This window comes from Epinephelus fuscoguttatus, linkage group LG9 (genome assembly GCF_011397635.1).
Source record: "Epinephelus fuscoguttatus linkage group LG9, E.fuscoguttatus.final_Chr_v1".
Classification (NCBI taxonomy): domain Eukaryota; kingdom Metazoa; phylum Chordata; class Actinopteri; order Perciformes; family Serranidae; genus Epinephelus; species Epinephelus fuscoguttatus.
This window is the reverse complement of record NC_064760.1, coordinates 19,558,516-19,581,701: the sequence shown is the minus strand read 5'-3', so window position 1 is coordinate 19,581,701 and position 23,186 is coordinate 19,558,516. Positions and strand designations below refer to the sequence as shown.

Genomic DNA, 23,186 nt, shown 5'->3' with positions numbered 1-23,186 from the left:
GCATTTCAGAAATAAACAACTCATCATTTCCGCACTATCAGAAATAAACACATTTTACAACAAGTAGTCCGATGTAACACCAGATTTAATTAGTTTTAAACTCGAAAAAAAGAGCAGTAAGTGGCAGTAACTGCTTCCCATCAAATTTTCAGGGTGCAGTTATCTTGGAAATAAAATATATATTCTGATGAAGTCATTACCAGTTTAAATTAATATTTTTTTTTTTTTAGCCGTTGGTCTTACTGTGTAGACAGACATTAATTTGTGCCAAAATATTAATCACAACTGGAGGGTGAACATTGTCAGTGTTCAGCAAGTGCAATAATCCAAAACATCATCACACTTGTTTTAATACTAGACCCTTGACTGACCCCTATCTGCCACTAGAGACGTCGACTGTCACCTGGACAATAACGGATCTTTGATTTAAACATAAACATATAAAAATGTTTTTTAATAGGACCTGTTAAATATATTTTTGAAGAACAGTGACTCAAATAGTGCTGGGCAATATATTGATATTAAATTGATATCGTTATGAGACTAGATATCGTCTTAGATTTTGGATACTGTAGTATCATAAGTGTCTTCTTTCTTGGATTTAAAGGCTGAATTACAGTAAAGTGATGTCATTTTCTTAATTTACCAGACTGTTCATGCTGTTCAATTAATTTGCCTTTACCCACTTAGTCATTATATCCACATTACTAATGATTATTTATCAAAAATCTCAGTGTAAATATTTTGTAAATGCGCCAACAGTCAACCCAACAATATCTTTGTAATATCAATATCAGGGTATCTGGTCAAAAATATCATGATGTTTGATTTTCTCCATATCACTCAGCCCTGTACCCAAATATGTACTTAACAGGACCTTTTAATGTTAAAAACAAACTTGTCATTGCCATCCAACAGCAAACCCATTCTTAAAAGACGTATTTCACTGTTGGGAAGATGGTCTTTTCATAAAATCGGACTGTCTATGCAGTAGACAGACGCAAATACTTTTGCACTATGCCACATTGGACGAAGAACTCCCGCAACTGGGTGACGAAACGCGAGCTTGTCCGTGCTTCCACAGGAAACAATACAGCAGCCGAGTGGTAACAAACTATCTCGAAATATAGCTAAACAGTGCGCTAAAATATGTTTCTAAAAAACAGACACTTAAGTGAGAGTTAGGCAATGTAGTAACAGAATCTTGGTTTTTATTTGATCAGCGCTGCTTTGTTTTACCGCTTGATCTCAGTTTTTTCAGCTTCTGTTTAGACAACAAAGAGAACAGTATGGTGCCCAGTTTCCAGTGTCTGAGGTCGTTTTACTCAAGATAAAGGCAATACAATAACATATTCTTGGTTTTGTATTTGATCAGCACAGCCTGGTTTAACAGTTTGATCTGAATTTTAGAGAAAGAGAAAGAGAAGTGGGTCTCTCTCTCTTGATTTGCTTCTATACTATGTCTGTGGTAGCAGGCATACAAAAATGCAGAAGTACAATCTGTAGTTCAAACAACAGCCCTAAAGCCAGCGAAAATCCACAGGCTTCATTCAGCGGATTTGCGCTAAGAGATGAGCAGGGGGATCTGGGCACTGGTAAGATGGAGGGAAGTTTGCCATGGTTAATTTAGACATACTACCCACATTGTTATGACACATAGCTGATTGTATTACAGCATATATATTATATGACAGTAAAGTGTACTATTTCTTGAAACAAGATCCAACAAAGCTACCTTTAGAAATTCTCTACTGCAGTTTCTAGTAACTCTACAGCTGACAAACACTGGTCGATATACGAAGGGGCAGTGGGAGCAAAAGAGACAAGCAGACTTGTGAGTGATTGTTTGATCAGTGTATCTTCCTTTGGAAAGTGAAACAGCAGCTCTTGCCATACCCTCATTACTGCCTTTGGGGTGCCTTTAAGTAACCCACAACTGCTCAGAGGTCCTGCAGAGCAGACTGTGGTTGTACAGAGACGCGTCATACTCTGAAAACTACACCCAACGGAGGGGAAAACAAATGGCGCCACAATATGTGAGGGCTGACACTCAAAAAACAAAAAGCCTGTAGCTAGCTAAAACATTAGATTCCTGCATGTCTAAGGATTATTTTAGCACCCTATAAGAGAGGAAAGTGTTGTCAGTCTATCTCAGTGTCCTCTGCTAATCTTTGAGAAATGATCCCACTGACTGTCCAGAAGTGAAATGCTGTGATATTTTCTACTATTTGATCAAACAACCAGGAAAGATAATCATTAAAGCTAACAAGGTTCATAAACCAGGCCTTACATGGCTTAGTTGGCTTCAACCTCTGCAGTTTGTCTGGCTAAATTATCATAATTCTATTTGCACATGGCACACCGAGTGTCAGAATCCCACAGTTTTCCCTTTCTTCCTGCTGGTGCCTCACATCTGAATCCACTTTAGTCTTCTTAAAGTTCAGTTTTTCAGTTCAGCGGCTTCTGAAAAGTTAGTTCTGGGTTCTTCACTCTGTTGGTAGTGCATCCCATCACACAGCAGCTTTTAGGCATTTTTCTGTTGTGTGCCAGCAGACGAAAATGACAAGGATGCACCTTCCCCGAAATACAAAGTCAATGGAGAGCGATAAATTGTTTTCATCTCTGGGTTGGGGCAAGACTTAACTGCGCTCTGTCTCTATAGCAGCTTCCAGTTGTGACAGTGTCTCCTCTGCTGTTGTTTTCATTAATGAGTAGCCCTATCAGTTATTTTTGGGAGAACTCAAACTTTTCCCAGAGCTCAAGATGATGTCTTCAAATTGCTTTTTTCGTTCGACCAGCAGTCCAAAACTAAAAGATATTCAAATAGCTATAATGTAAGAGAGAAGCAGCTGCAAATCCTCACATTGAATATGCTGAAACTATCATATGTTCGGCATTTTTTGCTTGAAAAATTATTCAAATAATGAATTAAAGTGGTTTTTGGAAATGGTTTTCCTGCACAGAGCCCTGACCCCAACCCCATGCAACACCGAGCGTCAACTGTGAGCTAGTCACATATAGTTCGGTGCGTTCATGCACTTGTGGCCACGCAGTGTATCACAATCAGCTGACTTGTCTTCCGGGTTGTCAAGCCATCACCATGCAAAAATAAGACAGCTAACGAGGGCGGCTGCCGTCCTCTGCGCTGTTCAGTGCTGCTGTGTGAAAAGTTGACTACTGAAGCGGCAGATGCGTTCCTGTCACTGCAGCCTGGATTCAAAACGAGACCTTGTACTTGAATAGTGATGACTCTCAGTCTAAACTCCCTGCATGTATTATCTCTGCTTGCCTGTGATCAAATCCCAGGGAGGCCGTTTCCTTTACCGGTTCCCCTGAATTACATTTCCCCTCTCCCCATCATGTTTGAGTGGTGAGACAGAATGTGTTACAAACTGCCTGTACTTGGAATAAATCTAGAAAAGCAACAAACCACAACAATGACGCATCAGCAGCAGAGATGGTACCTGAGAGGTATAAAAAAAAAGGAAAACAGCTCTCAGTTCAGATCCTCTTCTGATATATTTTGCAGACCTGTTTTATATGTTGTGGCTACATACGGTAGCTGTTGGGTTTTTTCAATATCTGAGCATAAAGCAGAGGAAAACCACAGACTGGTGTGTCAGAAACAGGCTAAAGTTAAAATACAGGCTGAACTGTAACTTTTATCTTCTTTTTCACAACAGGGTATGTTAAATTTGAAGTCCTGATACATGATTCATAAAGCCTGCAACTACAAAGAGAAGCCAAAACCCCATTTTTATTGCTCAGTACATCATTAGACGTCTTTATGTTGAGGCTGATACTCAGCAATAACACCTAAACAAGCATTGAGAGGAAGACGAAGAAAGCATTGCTCAGATTTTGATGATTACACACACAAACAGTGAAAAGCATCGCAGCATCACTAGGCAACATGTGGATACACAAGGCTCTGACATTATAAAAATCCAGCCTTCAGAACTACAGCTCAGAAACTGCAAGCCAAGTGTGACTGCAGCCAGAATGTGACAGTAAACCCTCTGAACTCTGCAGCCATCTGCCCCCCCTGTGTCTGAGCTCCCGCTGCAGCTGGACCTCATATTCAGAATACTGGGAAAGCATGATTAGAGCGGCACGGGTGGGTGGTTAGTGAACTGAGATGGACACCAGAATTAACAGGGGTCAGACATGAATCACTCCAGCTACAAGGAATCGGGATGAAGCAAAAGTCGGAGCTCGACTTTGCAGCAAAAGATGTGCAGTTAGGAAATGACTCAGCTCTTTTAAACACTGAGGGCTGCAAATCTTTTGTCACTGATGTCTGAAATATTAAAGCCATTCAGGTAAAAACCATTGAAACTAGAGCTGCAATGATTAGTGGACTAATTGATAAGTCGATCGACAGAAAAATAACCCTCAACTATCTTGATTGCGGATTAATCGTTAAATTTTTCACTCAATAATGGAAGAAAATGCTGTTTTCAGTGTCTCATATATGGAGATTTCCTACTTTGTCTGTTTTATATCATATTAAACCAATTATTTGGGGGTTTTGGTTTGACAAAATAAGACATTTAAGGACATCACCAACATTTCCTTGGAATTAATGAAACTGAAACATTACACTATTTTCTGACATTTTATAGACCGCTATTAATCAAGTTATCAAGAAAATAATCAGCAGATTTACTAATAATGAAAATAATTGCTAGTCGCAGTGCTAATATAGACTGGTGGTTTCCCATCCAAATAAGAGCTACACAAGATTATGTTCATTCTGACTGTTCTCAGATCTTTGCTGTTTCTTTGCGAACTCTCTCCGTGGGGAAAATCACTCATCCATTGAGCTACTCACAACTCACTGACAAACTCCCTGTGATGAGGAGTCACAAGAGAAAACAAAGATGAAGAACCACTGATATAGATAATTAATGGAGCTCTACACAACATTCAGAGCATAAATATAGCAGCAAACTATTTGCTACGTAAAAATATAGTCGAGTTATGAAGTCCTATGCAAAGAATTAATCTTGCTCCCTGTGTGTGTGTTGTAATCTGAGCTTCTCGGCTGATGTGTTTTGTGGTTAACGGTCTGGCCGAGTGTGCATGTTAGTGCATGAGAGTCCCTGTGTGTATACAGCTAGCTGCTCTGCACTGCGCTTACACAGCTGTTATGATTGATCTCAGGATGGCAGCATCACGGAAGCATAGTACCCACCCTTCGGTTTCCCCCCAGTTAACACTGGGTACATTTACATGCACACTAATATTCCCCTATTATTTCAAGTAGGACAATAGTCTGAATGTTATACTGGTCATGTAAACATCTTAGTCCTTTCGGATTTTCGGAAATAGGCCTTTTTCTGAATGTAGTATTTTCGGATTAAGATGTGATTAAGATGGGATATGTCAGCATTATTTGGGTTTTAATAGCATTATTTGGGCACGTATACAGCCCATTTGTATTATGCAGCTCAAACTGGGGTTGTATCACAGTTTGTAACACACAGCCTCTTGCCTGTTTACTGTCGGCTCTGTGTGTTGTCATGGAGCTGTTGTACACCAGGGATGTCCAAAAGTTTTTTGAATGAGGCCCAACTCCAACCTTTTCAGGAGGGTGGTCGAAGGAATGAACGGCAGGGTGAGTTCCTACAGTCGAACAAGTCCACCACTAGTAGGAAACTTTTAAAGGGCCAGTGTGTAAAATTGGTTGAAAACAGTGACATCAGTGGTCAAATTCTAGATTGCAGGGCTCACTCGCTCACCCCTCCCATTGGGTAAATGACGGAAGTTTTTCAGGAGTAGGTCTATCTAGCGACGAGGTGAATATTTATTTAGAAATCTAAACCATGTTACGATATTGTAATGAATCCTTCACGAGCAGGAGACCAGAGGAGCGTTCGGGAAAAAGGCCAGTTTATTTGAGCACTCCAGAAACTCCGGTAACACTCCAGGGACTCCTCCTGAGACTCCGTCCCAAACTCTGAGTCTTCTAGCGTAACACACACAGTTCATACACACATACTCGTTTACCATACCGAGTGGGGACCCCCCTCCCCTCTCTGCTCCACCAACCTCCAGCCCGCACACTGACTGACAGCGTAGCCTGTAAACAGAGCTCAGCTGTTTATTTAGCCTAGTGATATCTCCGGACTATAGTAGCTGCAATGGACGACTTTGAACGCGATTTTGAAGAGTTTCTTGTAGTGGACACAGATCCAGAGCCATACCTGTTTGAGCCGGAGCATACAGATGAGGAACTCCATGTGTTTGATACTGAGCGGGTGAGAAGAGAGGCTGAATGCACAGAATGGGATTCGGTGCTGCCATCGTTGGGGAGATATATCACCAGGAGGAAAAGCGCCGCAGAGAGTGCATCACAAGGAGTGAAGTTGCGTCTTCTTTTCCTCACAGATGACGGTTCGGGTTCATTCTCTCCTGTTGTGTGGTAAGTGTGGTCCATTCGCAAACTTTATAACTAAAAAAACTTTTCACTACTCTCCATCAACGAACTACTAACACTCTCTGCTGTTTTCTCCTCCTTCTTCCTTCCTTCCGCTGTCTTCGTTGGTTTACTTATACACGCGAAACGCGTTCTCTGGCTGGCTGGATTGTCCGCTCGGGCTGCCTTACATACATGGCGGCGCAAGATGGCAACCTCTCTAAAGCAAGGCCCTTGATATATATATATATATATATATATATATATATATATATATATATATGTACAGTACAGGCCAAAAGTTTGGACACACCTTCTCATTCAATGCATTTTCTTTATTTTCATGACTATTTACATTGTAGATTCTCACTGAAGGCATCAAAACTATGAATGAACACATGTGGAGTTATGTACTTAACAAAAAAAGGTGAAATAACTGAAAACATGTTTTATATTCTAGTTTCTTCAAAATAGCCACCCTTTGCTCTGATTACTGCTTTGCACACTCTTGGCATTCTCTCCATGAGCTTCAAGAGGTAGTCACCTGAAATGGTTTCCACTTCACAGGTGTGCCTTATCAGGGTTAATTAGTGGAATTTCTTGCTTTATCAATGGGGTTGGGACCATCAGTTGTGCTGTGCAGAAGTCAGGTTAATACACAGCCGACAGCCCTATTGGACAACTGTTAAAATTCATATTATGGCAAGAACCAATCAGCTAACTAAAGAAAAGCAGTGGCCATCATTACTTTAAGAAATGAAGGTCAGTCAGTCCGGAAAATTGCAAAACCTTTAAATGTGTCCCCAAGTGGAGTCGCAAAAACCATCAAGCGCTACAACGAAACTGGCACACATGAGGACCGACCCAGGAAAGGAAGACCAAGAGTCACCTCTGCTTCTGAGGATAAGTTCATCCGAGTCACCAGCCTCAGAAATTGCAAGTTAACAGCAGCTCAGATCAGAGACCAGATGAATGCCACACAGAGTTCTAGCAGCAGACCCATCTCTAGAACAACTGTTAAGAGGAGACTGCGCGAATCAGGCCTTCATGGTCAAATAGCTGCTAGGAAACCACTGCTAAGGAGAGGCAACAAGCAGAAGAGATTTGTTTGGGCCAAGAAACACAAGGAATGGACATTAGACCAATGTAAATCTGTGCTTTGGTCTGATGAGTCCAAATTTGAGATCTTTGGTTCCAACCGCCGTGTCTTTGTGAGACGCAGAAAAGGTGAACGGATGGATTCCACATGCCTGGTTCCCACTGTGAAGCATGGAGGAGGAGGTGTGATGGTGTGGGGTGTTTTGCTGGTGACACTGTTGGGGATTTATTCAAAATTGAAGGCACACTGAACCAGCATGGCTACCACAGCATCCTGCAGCGACATGCCATCCCATCCGGTTTGCGTTTAGTTGGACGATCATTTATTTTTCAACAGGACAATGACCCCAAACACACCTCCAGGCTGTGTAAGGGCTATTTGACCAAGAAGGAGAGTGATGGAGTGCTGCGGCAGATGACCTGGCCTCCACAGTCACCGGACCTGAACCCAATCGAGATGGTTTGGGGTGAGCTGGACCGCAGAGAGTGAAGGCAAAGGGGCCAACAAGTGCTAAACACCTCTGGGAACTCCTTCAAGACTGTTGGAAAACCATTTCAGGTGACTACCTCTTGAAGCTCATGGAGAGAATGCCAAGAGTGTGCAAAGCAGTAATCAGAGCAAAGGGTGGCTATTTTGAAGAAACTAGAATATAAAACATGTTTTCAGTTATTTCACCTTTTTTTGTTAAGTACATAACTCCACATGTGTTCATTCATAGTTTTGATGCCTTCAGTGAGAATCTACAATGTAAATAGTCATGAAAATAAAGAAAACGCATTGAATGAGAAGGTGTGTCCAAACTTTTGGCCTGTACTGTGTGTGTGTATATATATATATATATATATATATATATAAATAAATATAAAAGCATAATTATAAGGCTATGAAAACCAAACGAATTTTATTTTATAGCGATTATACACTTATATAAACATATTAATGGGTAGAATATTCTGATTCAGATTCAGATTTGACAATAAACCATGCCAAATATTACACACTGGCCCTTTAAAAAGAATCCTATTTTGATGCAAAGAAGCAAAATGACTTGCAGCTCCAGCCGTTCCACTGTTCTGTATTTTGACATGATAAATGACCTGTTAGGACACGTCAAATGGAATATGCATGGCTGCTTGTAAACAGAAGTATTAACAAAATATTAATTTTCATTACCCATGTAAACAGCTTAGTAGGAATATTGTCTTTTTCAAAAGAAGGGCAAAACCTCAAAGATCTGTGCATGCTAAGTAGTGACTGTTAGTGCTGTTAGCTTCTGGTTTAACCACCTTCATGTTGAGAGTCATGTGCAGACAACCTGTGAATCATAGATACACTCTGAATATCAACTGAGCTCCTTTAACGTTACGCAGAACAGGTTTTGGTCCCGTTCAAATGGATCATTTTTAATACGTCTTTATAACTTTTTCATGGGTTAAGTTTTGAATATCTGACAAGTAGTGTGTTCCATGATTGTACTGGATGACATGTGCAGGAAACATCTTCAATTACGCACATATCGAACATGTGTGCTTCTGACTGAGCCGCAATTCATCTTTTTTGGGGTTGTCTGGGGCTGGTGGTCACAAAAATATGATTCACAAAGCCTCACCAATGCTCTCTTTACCTACAGTTTAATACTGGCACATTAACATATTAATTTAGACCTGTAAAACAAACACAAACTTGATACATGTCTGATCACACTGTCATGTTAGTTAAAGTTGATCCACATCTTCCAGCCAATCAGAATCTGACCTGACCAGCTAACACACATGTTTCATATTAACAGAACAGACAGTCATTTCTCTGATGATCATATTTGGCCTGAAGCAGTTTTAGGGAAAATATATTCCAATTATTAACTGAAAAGCATCACTTCACTTCACATTTGACAATAGAAAAATAAATTATTTCAGGTTTACGGTATCATTGACACCAGTAGTTCCATAACTGGGGGCCACTGCAGGGGGGCACACAACCAACAGATATTTTGACTTGTCTGACACTATAACTTATGATTATTCATTGCTGCACTGCATTGCAATAATTGCTGGAACAAAGCCATTGTTATTAATGGCATTAATGTTATTAGTTCCATCTGTGATTTTCCTGCTATGACAAGTCAAACACCTGCTGTGAAAAATGTCTGTAAAAATGATTCATGGGGGAACGATAACGAAACACCGGGGCTTTGATGCTAGTAAAGCTATCGGGAGTCAGGTTATAAAATAAAACAATAAAGTTTAATAAGACTTTTGACGGGGAGGAAAAGAAAAACAGATGCTCTGCCTCATCAAGTAAACACATCAGTCACATATGTGGGGAAGAATATGTTTCTCTGAAGTTCCCTGTCAATAACGAAGAAGAGCCAGAGTACTTTTTTACAACATTAAATATTCATGACAAAGTAAGCAACAATGAAAGTTTCTATCAGTCTATAGGGACACTGCAGCCCAAAATCAAAAACACATATTTTCCCTCTCACCTGTAGCACTGTTTGTCAGTCCAGATTATTTTGGTGTGAGTTGCCGAGTGTTGCAGATATCGTCTGTAGAGATGTCTGCCTTCTCTCAGATGTAATGGAACTAGATGGCGCTTGGTTTGTGGTGCTCAAAGCACCAAAAAATACATTTGAAAAACTCAACAGTAATGTGTCTTTCCAGCATCTACTGCTAGAACCCCCAAGCTAGCTAATGCCAAGGACGACGCCATTATTATTTACATCTCCTACTGTCATAGGCACGGGTCTCTTGTTCATGAGTAGATGCACCCTTCTTTTTAACCAAACTACATCCACCAACCATTTCACCATGCACCACAAGCCGAGAGCCATCGAGTTCTATTATACCATTACACTTCAATTAGTAACCCAGGCTATGCTTAAATTTGTTTAAATGACTGAACTCAACAGGCTTATATTAGGGACAGGTGTCTATATGGGCCTTTAATTCCTTTACATGAAACTGTTGCTCAGCAAAGATGATGAATATGATGATCAAATTGTTTATTTGAACCAGTATGAATGTAACTTCATTAGGCTTCGAATTAAATATCAATCACAAATCATTCATTTGATCTAGCTATGACAGACAGCACATCAGAGAGAGAGCGTTATGACACCCATTTCATGGCACTTGAGGATTACAGCACCTGGCATACTGACACACCACCACTTAATGGACCCATATTCTGACTTTATGACAGCTTCAGAGGTCGAGAGTCACCACTTTTTTTCATCATGCTGTTAAATCTAAATGAATTACGGTCTTCTCTGGTGCTCATGGTTTCAGTGAAATGAACTGAATGATTGAATTGTGAAGAATCCAACAGTGCTAACAATGTGTAGCATCTCCATACTGACAAAAGTCTGAACATTAACATTTGTACGAGTGATCTAAACAGCTAACTAACGTCGGCTCCACCAAGTAGCCAACAACTTGGTCTCATACATCCAAAGAACTTCTATAGAAACACACTGCTTGGCAGACTGGGTGCCTAACTGAGACAGGCCTTTATTTGACAAAATGTGTAGCCACACCAGGCTAGTAAAAGGGACTGGGCGTGTAATTGAAGTTTTACAGTATTTCAGAGAAGGCAGAAATGTCTACAGCTGACGTCTCCAACAACCGGCAACTCAGACCAAAACAATCTAGAGTGATAAATAGTAGGGGTGGGGGAATATCAATACAGCATAGTATCACAATATGTTTATGTAGGAATATTGTTTCATCACACATTGAAAAGTATCTGTTTCTCGATCACATATTTTTTTTTTTTAACTAAACCCATATTTAACCAGGTAAGTCCTGTTGAGATCAACAATCTCTTTTACAAGGGAGACCTGGCCAAGACAGCAGCACACAAAAAAGTTACAGCCAACAAAAAAACACACAATAAAAAACACAGAAGATATAGGATATACAGCAACGTGTAAAAATATTAGAACAGCTACGCACAATGACAAGACCCAACCGACTCATTCATCCTTGTACTTATAGGAGCTTTAAAGTCCAGTGGAGAGATCAATTCACGTAGTTTCAAATCTTTTTCATCAAATTTAACTTTGGGTAGCCTACTACAATAATTTAATAAATTGCTTTTTCAGTCCACTAGACACACAAGTGAGAACAGTCTGTCAATATCTCTTTTGTCTAATAAGATAAAGTTTACAAAGCTTTCCTTAGGGACATAATTTACAGTTGGAACAAGGTAATAAATCGCAACATATCAAAATACATTTCATTGCAATACTGTGTATGTTTATGTATCTTTGATTTTGGTTTAAACTATATTTTTAACACTAAAAACCTTTGACAAACTGCTTATTTTAGTGGTTGTGCTCTGATCAGATTTGATTCACAGAGGCCTGGGAGCATCAGCAAACAACCCCACAACAGTCATCAGATTTTAATAAAAAATGACTAAACGGCTATGTGCATGCATGCCTCTCCTACAAACACATACAGAAATATAGAAATACCTCAAGTTAAACAACCCACACTATTTAAAAAACTGTCAGAAGATGTTGTTTTCATGTTAAACTCCCATTGCTCATATTAAGAAGCTGATGATTGAGACACTAATTTTTCAGGAACTCTATTTTTTCCTCAATGTCACAGCAGAAACTAATGATACATGTGAACAGAAAGCATGCAGCCCGTGTTCTTTATCATCTCTATAACAGACAACAGATGGGAACCAGTGAGTTAGAGCCTTCACTAGCTTTACCCACACAGATGTTTCCGCACAAACACTAACAATCAGGAGATTTTCCAGCATCAATGGGAGCATGACTTTGCTTCCAGGTTACATCTGAACACTGGGAACCATTAGACTCTTCCCTTTGGAGACCCATTCACCAAACCACGTGGTGAAAAACAATTACAAGACTAACTAATACAATGTCTGAACAGCATAAATACATTTTTAAAACACTAATACAACACACACACCTCCTCAAAATTCAACGTGACGCACAGCTGAGTCCACAGTCACATTGAAACAGTAAGAAGCTTACAGACACGTAACCTGCTCTCACACTCCGACTGTCCCCATAACCCGCTAACAACTATTATAAACCAGTCAAATAGGACCGAGTTAAACACTGAAAACACGACATACACCGCTGTGTTATCGTACCTGTCAGTTGTCCTGTACCTTCACGCTGTTAGCAGCATCCTTCAGGGCGCAGACATGTTGGATTAGTGAACACAGCGGACTGTTAGCTGCTGTTAATCACAGAGCTGCCCCCTGCTGGAGCGGAGGAGCAACTGCAGCCACCAGGAGAACACAGAGGGGCTGAGGTCTGGCTCAAGGACACTTCAGCAGGGTGGGGGGTTGTTGACACAGCAACTTTATTTGATTTAGTCTCACATTTAACCTATTTATCACATCTGGAATAAATGTATTGAATTTATAACCCTGTTACGAGCATACTGTGCTTGACTACACTGCTCTGTCACCCTCTTCTCTTCTTCTCATTAAGACTCTCCCTTGGTTGCAGTGTATATAGTTACGTTTACATACAGAGTTTGGGATGGGCAGATATGCATGCTTATGTGTACATATAGCCTATGTATGTGTGAGTATGTGAGCATAGGCATACATGGGCGTATTGTTTTTCCTCCAACAAAAATTAAAAAGTAAAGAATTACCGCCCTGTGAATGTATGCCTCTGCACACCAGTCAAGTTTCTGTTACAGGTCACATTCATGTCTGTGAAAACATGGAGGCTTCACGCACGCATCTTCCCTCCAGCAGCACAGGATATCTATACGATCAGCACAGTTTCAAGGAGGACACCGAAGATTAATGTCACTGATTCAGTATCTGACCAAATGTCTCCCCTTCTGTTCCTGAGATATGACGTTGAGTTACGGCCAAAAACATGTTTTGTAGAGTCTAACTGACCTTGACCTTTGACCAGTAAATTCTAATCAGTTTATTCTTCAGTCCAAGTGGATGTTTGTGCCAAATTTCAAGACATTCCCTCTTAGCATTCTTGAGAATGGGACAAAGGACAGCCCAAAGCCCAGCCATGGCTGTCGCTCAAAACTGGAAGTATGGGGGAAAAGAAAATTGCAGTCACCCTGTAAAGTGAGCTAACCCTGCATCACACAGACAATTATTATTGTAAGTACTGCAAATATTCCTTTCTGTATTTTTTGTATTTGTTGTTTTATAAACCACAAATAAAAAGAAATTAAAGAAAAAATGATTTTAATTACCACAGTGTGACAGTATATCATCACACAGCTGAAAAGATATAACCACACCATTCAGTAGCTGTTCTGGAATTTCAGCAGGGGTGTCCAAACTGTTTTGAATGGGGGCGATGATATACGATAATGTGAAAACACCTGGGGGCTAGCTGCTTGGGTTGGGTTACTAAAATTAAAAAGGCCATACAGATGAGACAAATGCAAATGTAACAAGAAACCTGTAACCTATTACATTTCAAAATTGACCTTCCCAGCACTGGGTACAGCTTCTTCCTCATTTGACTCATCTGACAGCTGTAGCAGTGACAACCTCAGGCAGGGGCAAAAAAAAATTACTAAAAACGCCACCAGATGCCCGCAGTTTCCTGGCATGTATGGCACTGCATCATGTTTTCTCAATTTTAAGGCCATCCTAGAGGGCAGTTTAACATTTTCTCCAGTGGAGTGGCACCCTAAAGGACTCTTTAACATGTCTTATCCTCCAAAGGGGACATCAAGCTGTAGTACAGACTTATTTAAATCTAGTTTTCTTATTACTATGCTGAAACACTGTTACAATACCTCTGGTCTAACAGCTGTTTATGCTATCTAATCTTTTTCTGATGTGTAATCACTATAATTGACGTTCTGTTTTCACAGTTCCACAAAAGCTTCAGATAAAAACCGACCCGCCAGCTGCTGTTTTCAACCTCTATTGTGTGTTCAGCAGTGAGCAGTCCATTCAGTAGCTACTCTGGGGCCCTCAATCAAATCAAGTGATCTTCATCAGCCAGTGAAGTCAAGGACCTGCAGTTCCACAACGGGGCAGACTCCATCTTCTGATGAGGTCTACTTGATATTATTGAAAGCTCTTAAACGTAATGGACCATGTGGCGAGCTTATTTTCGCAGCTGCTGTTGAAAAGGTCAAGAATGAACTTTGAACCTCAAATTCAGTGGGCTTGAACATATTTTACCCAACCAAAATGAAAAAGTAGGGGCTGGAGTGTGGCACAGTTTGAGAGGTTTTTAAAGCACAGACCCACTGCTCACCTGCATGTTAACATTTTCATCCTGAGTTTGTCATTTTGAATTCATGTTAACAACAAGTCATTACCTCAGGGTGGTAATAGGATCAGATAAGCTCGACCAGTTTCCGTCTGTAAATTAAAGTGTTTGGTTCAGTGGTGTTGTTACCTGGCTCCGGGAATTTCAGTAAATAAAAAATGAATTCATGCTGTTACGCTGACTGATAATCTCCCTCCTGTGACCAGGACCAGAATAATCCTGTAATTAATTCTGTTACACTTCTATAATGAAAAAGCGCAAGCACTGGGGACAGCATTTCCATTAAAGGTTACACAAACATGGCAGGAGGTGTTGGATAAATACTTTTTCTGCTTACAAGCAAAACATTTCAAGTTTCATAGCTTATTTTTCAAAATCTAAACCATTTATTTATTCCATTGTAGTTTAATCCGGTCGAAACAATGTGAAAGCACCTGCATATTACCAAGACATTTATTTTTATTAATGTTATCATTTTAATTCATCTCACACTTCACCTGCAGGATTTCCCCAGGTGGACAAACTTGTTTCACTCGTCTGAAAAATCTTTAACTCAAATATTGCTTCAGAGCAAATAAGTTGCTGTCATCAGCAGCTAATTTACATCTTATACTTACTGCTATATCTTTATCTTTTTCACTTCAATACACAAACCCAGAAATATAACCACAACAAACACATTTTTTTAAATTAAAATATTTTATTTGAAATAAATTCAAGTTATTTACAATAACATTATTTCCAGTTCCCTTTGACAGTGACACTGTCCTGACATAGGTGAATAGTAATTGTGGGATATTCAATTATATAAAACTTGAGGCCAAATTATTTAGAAAACAAACAATCACGATACAAAAGTGCTCAAAGTGACACAAAATATTTTAGAAATCTTAAATTATTTTACATTAAAACATGAAGGGTGAAATTCACACTGTAAAAAAGTGAAATATTGTTTCTTTGTTCTCTCAGTTTTACGATAAAAGTACAACATGCACATCCCACAAAAAAAAAGTTTCTGATTTCACACACATTTACGTCAAGGATAATTGCTTACAAAGTTCACCTGTACAAAATAAAAACCAGAGGAAATTCACAAAACGTTCACAGTATGTTTGAGGTAAAAACGTCCAACGGTGATACAGAAATCGTTGTAAATATTTTAAGGCATTTAAGATGTTTAATAAATAATTGGGTATTCTAAAAAATGTGAAAAAAGTACCGTTAAAAACACGATTAAGGATTCACAGATCAGTTGGTGGAGCTGGTCACTTTCTGCAGGGCAGCGGCGCTCACACTCAGGGAATGCTCATTGGGGAAAAACTCACTCAGTAGGAATGACAGGAGCGTCTGTTATGAACAATGAAACAACAAAATCAGAACAAGATTTGTGAAAATTAGTTGATGACAGGAAGTAAACACTGGGATACTCACATATACCAGTGTTTTGTTTTCTTCACTGTCCTGGAAAACATTGAAAACCGACTCCATGTCCGTCTTCTTCAGGATAAGGTAGTTTGAGTCTACAGAGAAAAAATAAAAATACATGTTAGACAAGTTATCCAGTGTCAAGAATAGTTGGATATTCCTGGTGCAGGGAGGCATCGCCTACATCTGGCATTGATCAGGTTGTGCGCTCTCTCCCTGGTCTCGATTTTCTCCTCATCGCTGCGAGGAGGAGAAGGCGCTGCTGGTTGAAAGTCCGGCCACTGTTTCTCACGCAGGGTGTCAATGTACGTGGCCATCTGCTCTTCTGTTGGATTCATCTTGTTCAGGAAAGAGTTCACTTTTCTGGAGAAGAATGAGACCAGAAGTCACTCACAGACGCGGATCCAAGTGTTTTATATAACTCTGTCAATATCAAACTTACTTTTTCAAGATGGGCATCACAGGTTTCAACATGGCATCAAATATGTTTAGGAGGATTGAGTTTCCTGTGAAGACAGAGAGAGGATTAACTTCAAGAACATCCTAAAAAGGACCATATCAGTGTTCCTGCATGTTTTATCTCATCTGGCTGAGATTCAGACAGTAAATGTGAAAGCATAAAATTACAGCTAAAAGGGCTACAAAGCTCTGCAGCTGCAGAGTTGGGCGTTAATGTGTTTTTCCTCATTCACAGCAAAGGTCGGAGGACACAGGGTCTCTCTCTCTCTCTCGCCTTCTCCCTCCAAGGCATATTTATTAGCCATATAGATAAAAATGTGTTGACCTGTGTTGTTAATTCTCTGTAATTTTGGCACTATTAAAACACAGTCATTTGATCTATCTGAAGAGCTTTAGAAAATTCCAGAGAGACAGTAGTTTTGGTTTATTTCAGTAAAATGTGAAAAACAACTTTTTTATGTTGAGACATCACAGAGGTTGTTAATCTTTGCTTCATGCTAATGCAACTCAAAGATAATGTGACAAATGATGAAGCTTGTTGGATTAGTGGTGAATCGTTTTGTAAACCAAACATCAAACCCTTATATTTATTTTAGTATTTTAGATATCCTGCAGCATTTGTGATTAGGCATCTACACAGACAAACATTTCACTGCACGGAGTTATCAAATCACCCGTATCCTTTTCATAACATGAGTGTTTGCTTAATGCTGTCTTCAGCTGTTTGGCTGCCAACTGTCAAAGCTGGAGTGTCGGTGCTCGTCACAAGCGCACGAATGCACCACCCAAAAGACTTGTCATAACAGTCTGTACTTTCAGCTTTAAATACCACATGATGATTAATAAAGCAGACTTAATGTTCACTGTAAAAGGATTAGCTTTGGCAGACGAGTGTCAGGACTCTATAGGTTGATTTCGTTATAATACTGAAATGAACGAAAATATAAACTGATATAATCCTAAAGCTCTTAAAGGGTAACTTCAGTATTTTTCAACCTGGACCCTATTTTCCTCCTGCTAGACCACTGCAGCTAGTGCCGCAAACAGGCTGCAATGTAATCACTATGAGCGTGTTTATGTATGCCATTAATTTACATCCACTAAATGTGCTTGTTTTGCCACTGACAGGCTCAGTTTGTTACTGCAAGTGTCAGGCAACATTATGGAGAGGATCCCTACAGAGATAGATTTATATTTAGATAGAGTAATATCCTTTTTGTTTAACTAGAAACAGCCCCAAAATCACTACTGTCATCCCACCAGACTCCATTTAAATAAACAGTTATTTTATCATCATAAAACAAACTTCATTCCAAGACGACAGAAACAAAAATAAAACTCAGAAAAGCTGTCTAGGTTCGTCTTTTTTCTGTTCAAATGATCACCAACTCTGTTTTAGTTCAAATAAACCTTTAAATCAATCAGTTTGATGCTAATACATGCGGTCTTTATATACGTTAAAATTATTGTTTATTTCAACAGAGTCTGGTGGGTTTGGTGATGGCATTTTCAGGGCTGTTTCTGGTCACGCAAAAAGAGTTTTTCTCTTTAACAAAAAGGTCTATCTCTATAGGGATTATTTCCATAGTGTTGTCAGACACCTAAAATCAAAATCAAATCTAATGTCAGTGGCAAAAACAAGCACTTTTTGTGGACGTACATTGAGGGTGAATATTGCCCTGAGTGGTTACATTGCAGCCTGTTTCACAGCTGGTGACTACAGCTCTTACGCTCAATTCTGGATCAATTTCACCATTAGTCACTTATACACAAAAACATGAGAAAATACTGTCCAGGGTGAAAAATACCAACATCACCCTTTAATGCTGTGAATGACAGTTTGAATGTGGAACAAACCTGATATTTCTTTCAGCAGATCAAATATGGCTTTGGTTGCTTCGTTCTGCTCCCAGTTGACTTGGATCCTCTGACACTGGGAGTCCTCCCCTCTGGGTGAAGTGCTTTGGTCCTTTAGTTTAGCCTTGTGGGCTCCACCTGACATCTTGAAGGATATTTTCTCTTTTCTAATTGACCTTGGACTAAAATGAAGCCAAGACGGGCCTTCTCCACTGTCCGTGTGCAAGCCTCCATTTTGGCTGCAGTGTGGCGTGCAGTCTGACTCAGGTGGGTCGTCTTCACTATTGTGTTTTGTCGAGGCCAAAGATTCCTGCGACCTGGATCGGGTCAGTCCTTTGAAAATCATTTTAAAGTGGGAGGTTAAGGGATTGTCAGAGTCCTCTGTCTTATCCTGGGAGCAGTTTTCATTTGAAGACTCTGAGTGCACAGCGGACTGCGGTTCCTTTTCCGACTCTGCTTCCTGAGGCGGGTCTGAGGGGGGATCATATTGGGAGATAACAATAGCTGGGATTGTAGCACCAGGAGCATAACTGCCCCTCTCAGTGGAGGCACCAGGGTTTTCTAAAGGCATAGCTGTCGATTCTGGATGTAGAGATGTTATGATTTCTTTTGGGACCTCTGTCTGGGGGCTCGAGCTCTGCAGAGAAAAACAGTTTAAAAAATCAGGTTCTGACAGCCGACCCCCAGGCACTGGCTTTTATAGTAAGCCTCTTACACACACAGTTCCCAGTAAAATAACCTTTTAGGCACCTCTAGTAATTTTCACTATTCATACATGCACTACATTCAACAACACCCTTTTTACACATGCCATAGCCAGAACAGATGGGACAAGAAACAGTCCAGCAAATCGCAGCAATACAACTCTGCAGGGGTGATCTTTTGTAGGCCAACGTGGAAGTTAATATTGCCCTGGCTCTCTGATGAAAAGGCCAGGGGGATTTGAGATTTTGGATTACTGCAGAGAAAAACCTGTGTGTCAAACAAAAGCATATGAAACACACAGGGTTTTTTTCAGCAAGTTAATCTTCTCAAACGAACACCACTTTATGATATCTGAAGCCTAATTGCAGTCGCCAGAAGTAAAACTAAAATTAGGCTCTACATGAAATACACAATGGTCGCATGACTAAACATCGCCACCACAACAAGGCTGTAAAGACGTGTTCGGCATGATGATGCCCTGTAGTCTCATTTAGCCACCTGTTAACAACCGTCTTTCTTAAGACACATAAAGGCTTCAAAATTAATGCTTGTTGGGTGTTTACTGGTGTATTTTTTAAGTCATAGAACAGAACATGAAAGTCTCTTAAGCCTGTGTTAACCACAGACCTTATTTCAGGCATCTAACCCATTTAAAAAACCCACCAACCTTGAGATGAGGGAACCGGGGGTGCTAAAACGCTAACTCATTTGCGGGTTTTAGGACTCACTCCTGCAGCTCTCTATTAATGCCAACCGTCATAAAACTTAACAGTAAAAGAAGATGGTGTGAGGCTGGATGTACCTGCACATGGCGGAAGAATTCTATTAATATTTACACGAACATGGAGCTGTTTTTGTAACGTATTTAATATTCAACAGGTTTGCAACAGTTTCCAGCCATTTTTGAGAAAAGGAACTTGTTTGTCACCAAACTAATTTGTACTATTTTATCAATTCCGCTGTGAAAGCAGCAGCATCAATGCTAAACTGTACACAAGAGTACGTTCTTGTCATCAGAGTCTTGTGATTGATCCACTCGCTCCACATGAAAGCATCTTCTTGCCAAATGGACATTGCAAGTAACATTGCAAGGACAAGCATGAAACGGATTCTTAACATGCTTGTCCTTGTAATGTTACTGTTTTCATTCACATCACAGCCATACTGGCATTTCCCCCGACACATTAGGGGTCTTGAGGTGGGAAATTGGTTGTACAGATTCCCCTGATTATCGACCTGCTCTCATTTACACACGACCCCCTGCAGGAAATGTTTCTGTACTTTTCAGACACACACACTGCATGTGTAGAAGAGGCTGTACAGAGCGGCAGACTCCAGCAGCTAAACTAATCCATATGTATCAGCTCAGTAGGACTTCTTTTAAAGGGGCACTCCAACGATTTAACAGATGACGCTTAGTTTATTTGTTACAAGGAGCATAACATTTTTAACAGAGAGCTTGCGTTACAAGCAGTTGATGCAGGGTTTGAAAGATACAGGATTTTTTTTGCAGGAACGGTCTAATGAAAAATACTATGAAGCTGCATTATGGGGAATGTGGGATCCATGTTTCAGGGGCTGAGAGTAAGGATTTCCTCAACCCTTTTTAAGATTTTTTGGCTTTTATGTCTTTATTTGATAGGACAGATCAAGCGTGACAGGAGGAGAGAGGGAGAATTACATTCAGCAAAGGGTTGCAGGTTGGACTCGACCCGCTGCCACTGCAGCAAGTGCATTGTCTTTATACATGGGATTGCTGCTCTGCCCAGTAAGCTACTGGGCACCCCAGAATTTCCTCAGCCTTAGCTGCTTACAGCTTTGGTCTTATTAGTTTCACAGCTAGTAGTTAACAAAACAACACTGAAACAAATCTATATGTCAAGACAACACACACATCGAGTAAAAACAAGTCATTTAAAAGTCTATTCGCTGCGGGGACAAATGAATCTCTCAGTCTATTTGTCCTGCATCTCAGCAGCAGATATCTGCGTCTGGATGGAAGCAATCTGAACTCTCCATGAAGTGGCTGGTCTGGATCTGCCAGGATCAGTCTGGCCTTTTTCACCAACCTCATCTTGTGCAGATCGGTGAGGTTGCTTACAACAGTTTGTTCTTCTTCTTAAATGTTAAAAGTCCGAACCAGCAGATTACGTTAAAGGTTATTAAAGACTCGATAATTGGCGACGCAGATGGTAAGGTGGAAGCCTGATTTTAGAAATTGTCGCATATTTTTTGGTAGGGCTGCTCGATTAAACGAATTTTAATCCAGATTACGATTTGGTCTTTCAACGATTATGAAAACAAAATAATCGACATATAACAATTATGCGCTTCTTGTCAGTTTACTCACGTTGTCTTGTGTTGCAAATCAAACGCACCCAGAAGCCACACACGCGCAATACCTTCCCCTCCTCTCTTCTCTATTCACTCCATGAGCCAGTCAAGTAGGTGAACTACGAGTAATGCAAGGGGCAGGTGATCGCGGAAGATTTCAAAAACAGCATGCGGAAAATGGCAGAGGGAGAGCGAAAGAGGTTGGTCTGTGTGTGTGTGTGCGTGTGTGTGTGTGTGTGTGTGTGCGCGCGCATTGGGGCTGAACTCCACCGTGCGTGATACAGAGAGCAGAGGAGAATTTTAAACGCGCATGTAGAGACAGAAATTACATGCCGTCGTGTAAACAATATAAGTCATCATTTGCGCCACATAATCGTTTGCATAATCGTGATTTCAATTTTGACCAAAATAATCGTGATTATGATTTTTTCCATAATCGAGCAGCCCTATTTTTTGGCGTACGCCATTTTTTGGCTTTTGTCCCTATGTACATTTTTAGTATGAATCCTACACATTGTTTTAATAATGAGACCCCAAGAGATTAAAACCAGTAAAACACTGAATAAAGCAGTTTCACGTTAAAAAAAGACACCATCATAGAGGGGCTGCTAACTATAGAGGCCAGCATGAAAGCGTGAAAGGCTCCATCTGTTTGGTTTGTCCATTCTAGGCTACTGTAGAAATATGGCGGTGCAACATGGCCATCTCCATAGAAAAGGACCTGCACCCTATGTAGATATAAATGACTCATTCTACAGTAACAAAAACACAACAATTCTTATTCTCCTGTGATTATAAACTAATGATAACATACTTATTAGATTATATTCTATTTCTGCCAATATATCCCCCTAAATTGCACACACTGGACCTTTAAGTCCAGCAGGTCAAAAAACATGAGCAGTTGTAAACAAGCCAATCTATTTTTATTTAAATAATTTAAGCACTTTGTTTGCAGTAAAAACCACAAACGAGTGATGTTTATAATAACCCTCACTGCACAGAGAAACTGTGTGTGCGCAACCATGGGAAGTAGGTCAATGTTGAACCGGGGTCTGTTAACTGTGAAGAATGTTTACACTGGACAGTTTGAGTAATGATGCTACCATTCATCTTTGTTCTATCTCCCGGGAGTTTGATTAAACCCTGTCTGATCGTCCCGCTGCGCTCTTGTTCCATCACACAACGGATTTCAGAAGTACCGTACAAACAATCTTACTTTTACCCCTGGGAAAGCCAAATGCACAAAAGTAAGCCTCAGACTGTGATGAACCATAATAATTCCTTAGATGTCGACTTGAAGAAAAGCAGATCTGTGAAAGTTCCTACCTCGTCTTCCTCATGACCTGGAGTCAGGAAGTAAGCCAGGCCGCTCAGAAGGCCCCACACGCCGCCATAATGTTGCTCCTCATTCAGCAGTTTGTCAAGCGGGCAGAGGAACTGGAAAACCGGCTGAGTGTGGCCGATCTGATTATCAGAAACTAACTCCTGCAAAATTAACAAATATGTTGAGTCATGAAATCTGTGATTTAAGTGTTCATCTGTCTGCACCTCAAAGTTTTTCGCTGGTGTCTTTCACCTGCAGGAAACGCTCCACTGATACTCTGGCTTCTTCTTTG

General features: G+C 40.2%; 2 protein-coding genes across 3 annotated transcripts in view; both read right to left on the bottom strand.

The window, feature by feature from the left end:
• mrpl11 (mitochondrial ribosomal protein L11) overlaps positions 1-12,761 on the bottom strand; it is a 63,322-nt gene extending 50,561 nt beyond the window's left edge. The window contains exon 1 of the mRNA XM_049586468.1: positions 12,660-12,761. The gene's annotated coding sequence lies outside the window, so the exon portion shown is untranslated. The remainder of the gene's footprint in view (positions 1-12,659) is intronic.
• A 2,770-nt stretch (positions 12,762-15,531) lies between these two features.
• The window catches only part of si:rp71-46j2.7 (uncharacterized), a 26,090-nt gene continuing 18,435 nt past the window's right edge, over positions 15,532-23,186 (bottom strand). For both annotated transcript variants that reach the window (XM_049585744.1, XM_049585745.1), the window contains exons 10-16: positions 23,147-23,186; positions 22,897-23,055; positions 18,529-19,165; positions 16,655-16,718; positions 16,397-16,575; positions 16,219-16,307; positions 15,532-16,134 (exon numbers count right to left, since the gene is read on the bottom strand). The exon at positions 23,147-23,186 is cut by the window's right edge and continues 59 nt beyond it. In XM_049585744.1, coding sequence (XP_049441701.1) covers positions 16,036-16,134; positions 16,219-16,307; positions 16,397-16,575; positions 16,655-16,718; positions 18,529-19,165; positions 22,897-23,055; positions 23,147-23,186 — 1,267 coding nt within the window. In that variant the 3' untranslated portion in view covers positions 15,532-16,035. The remainder of the gene's footprint in view (positions 16,135-16,218; positions 16,308-16,396; positions 16,576-16,654; positions 16,719-18,528; positions 19,166-22,896; positions 23,056-23,146) is intronic.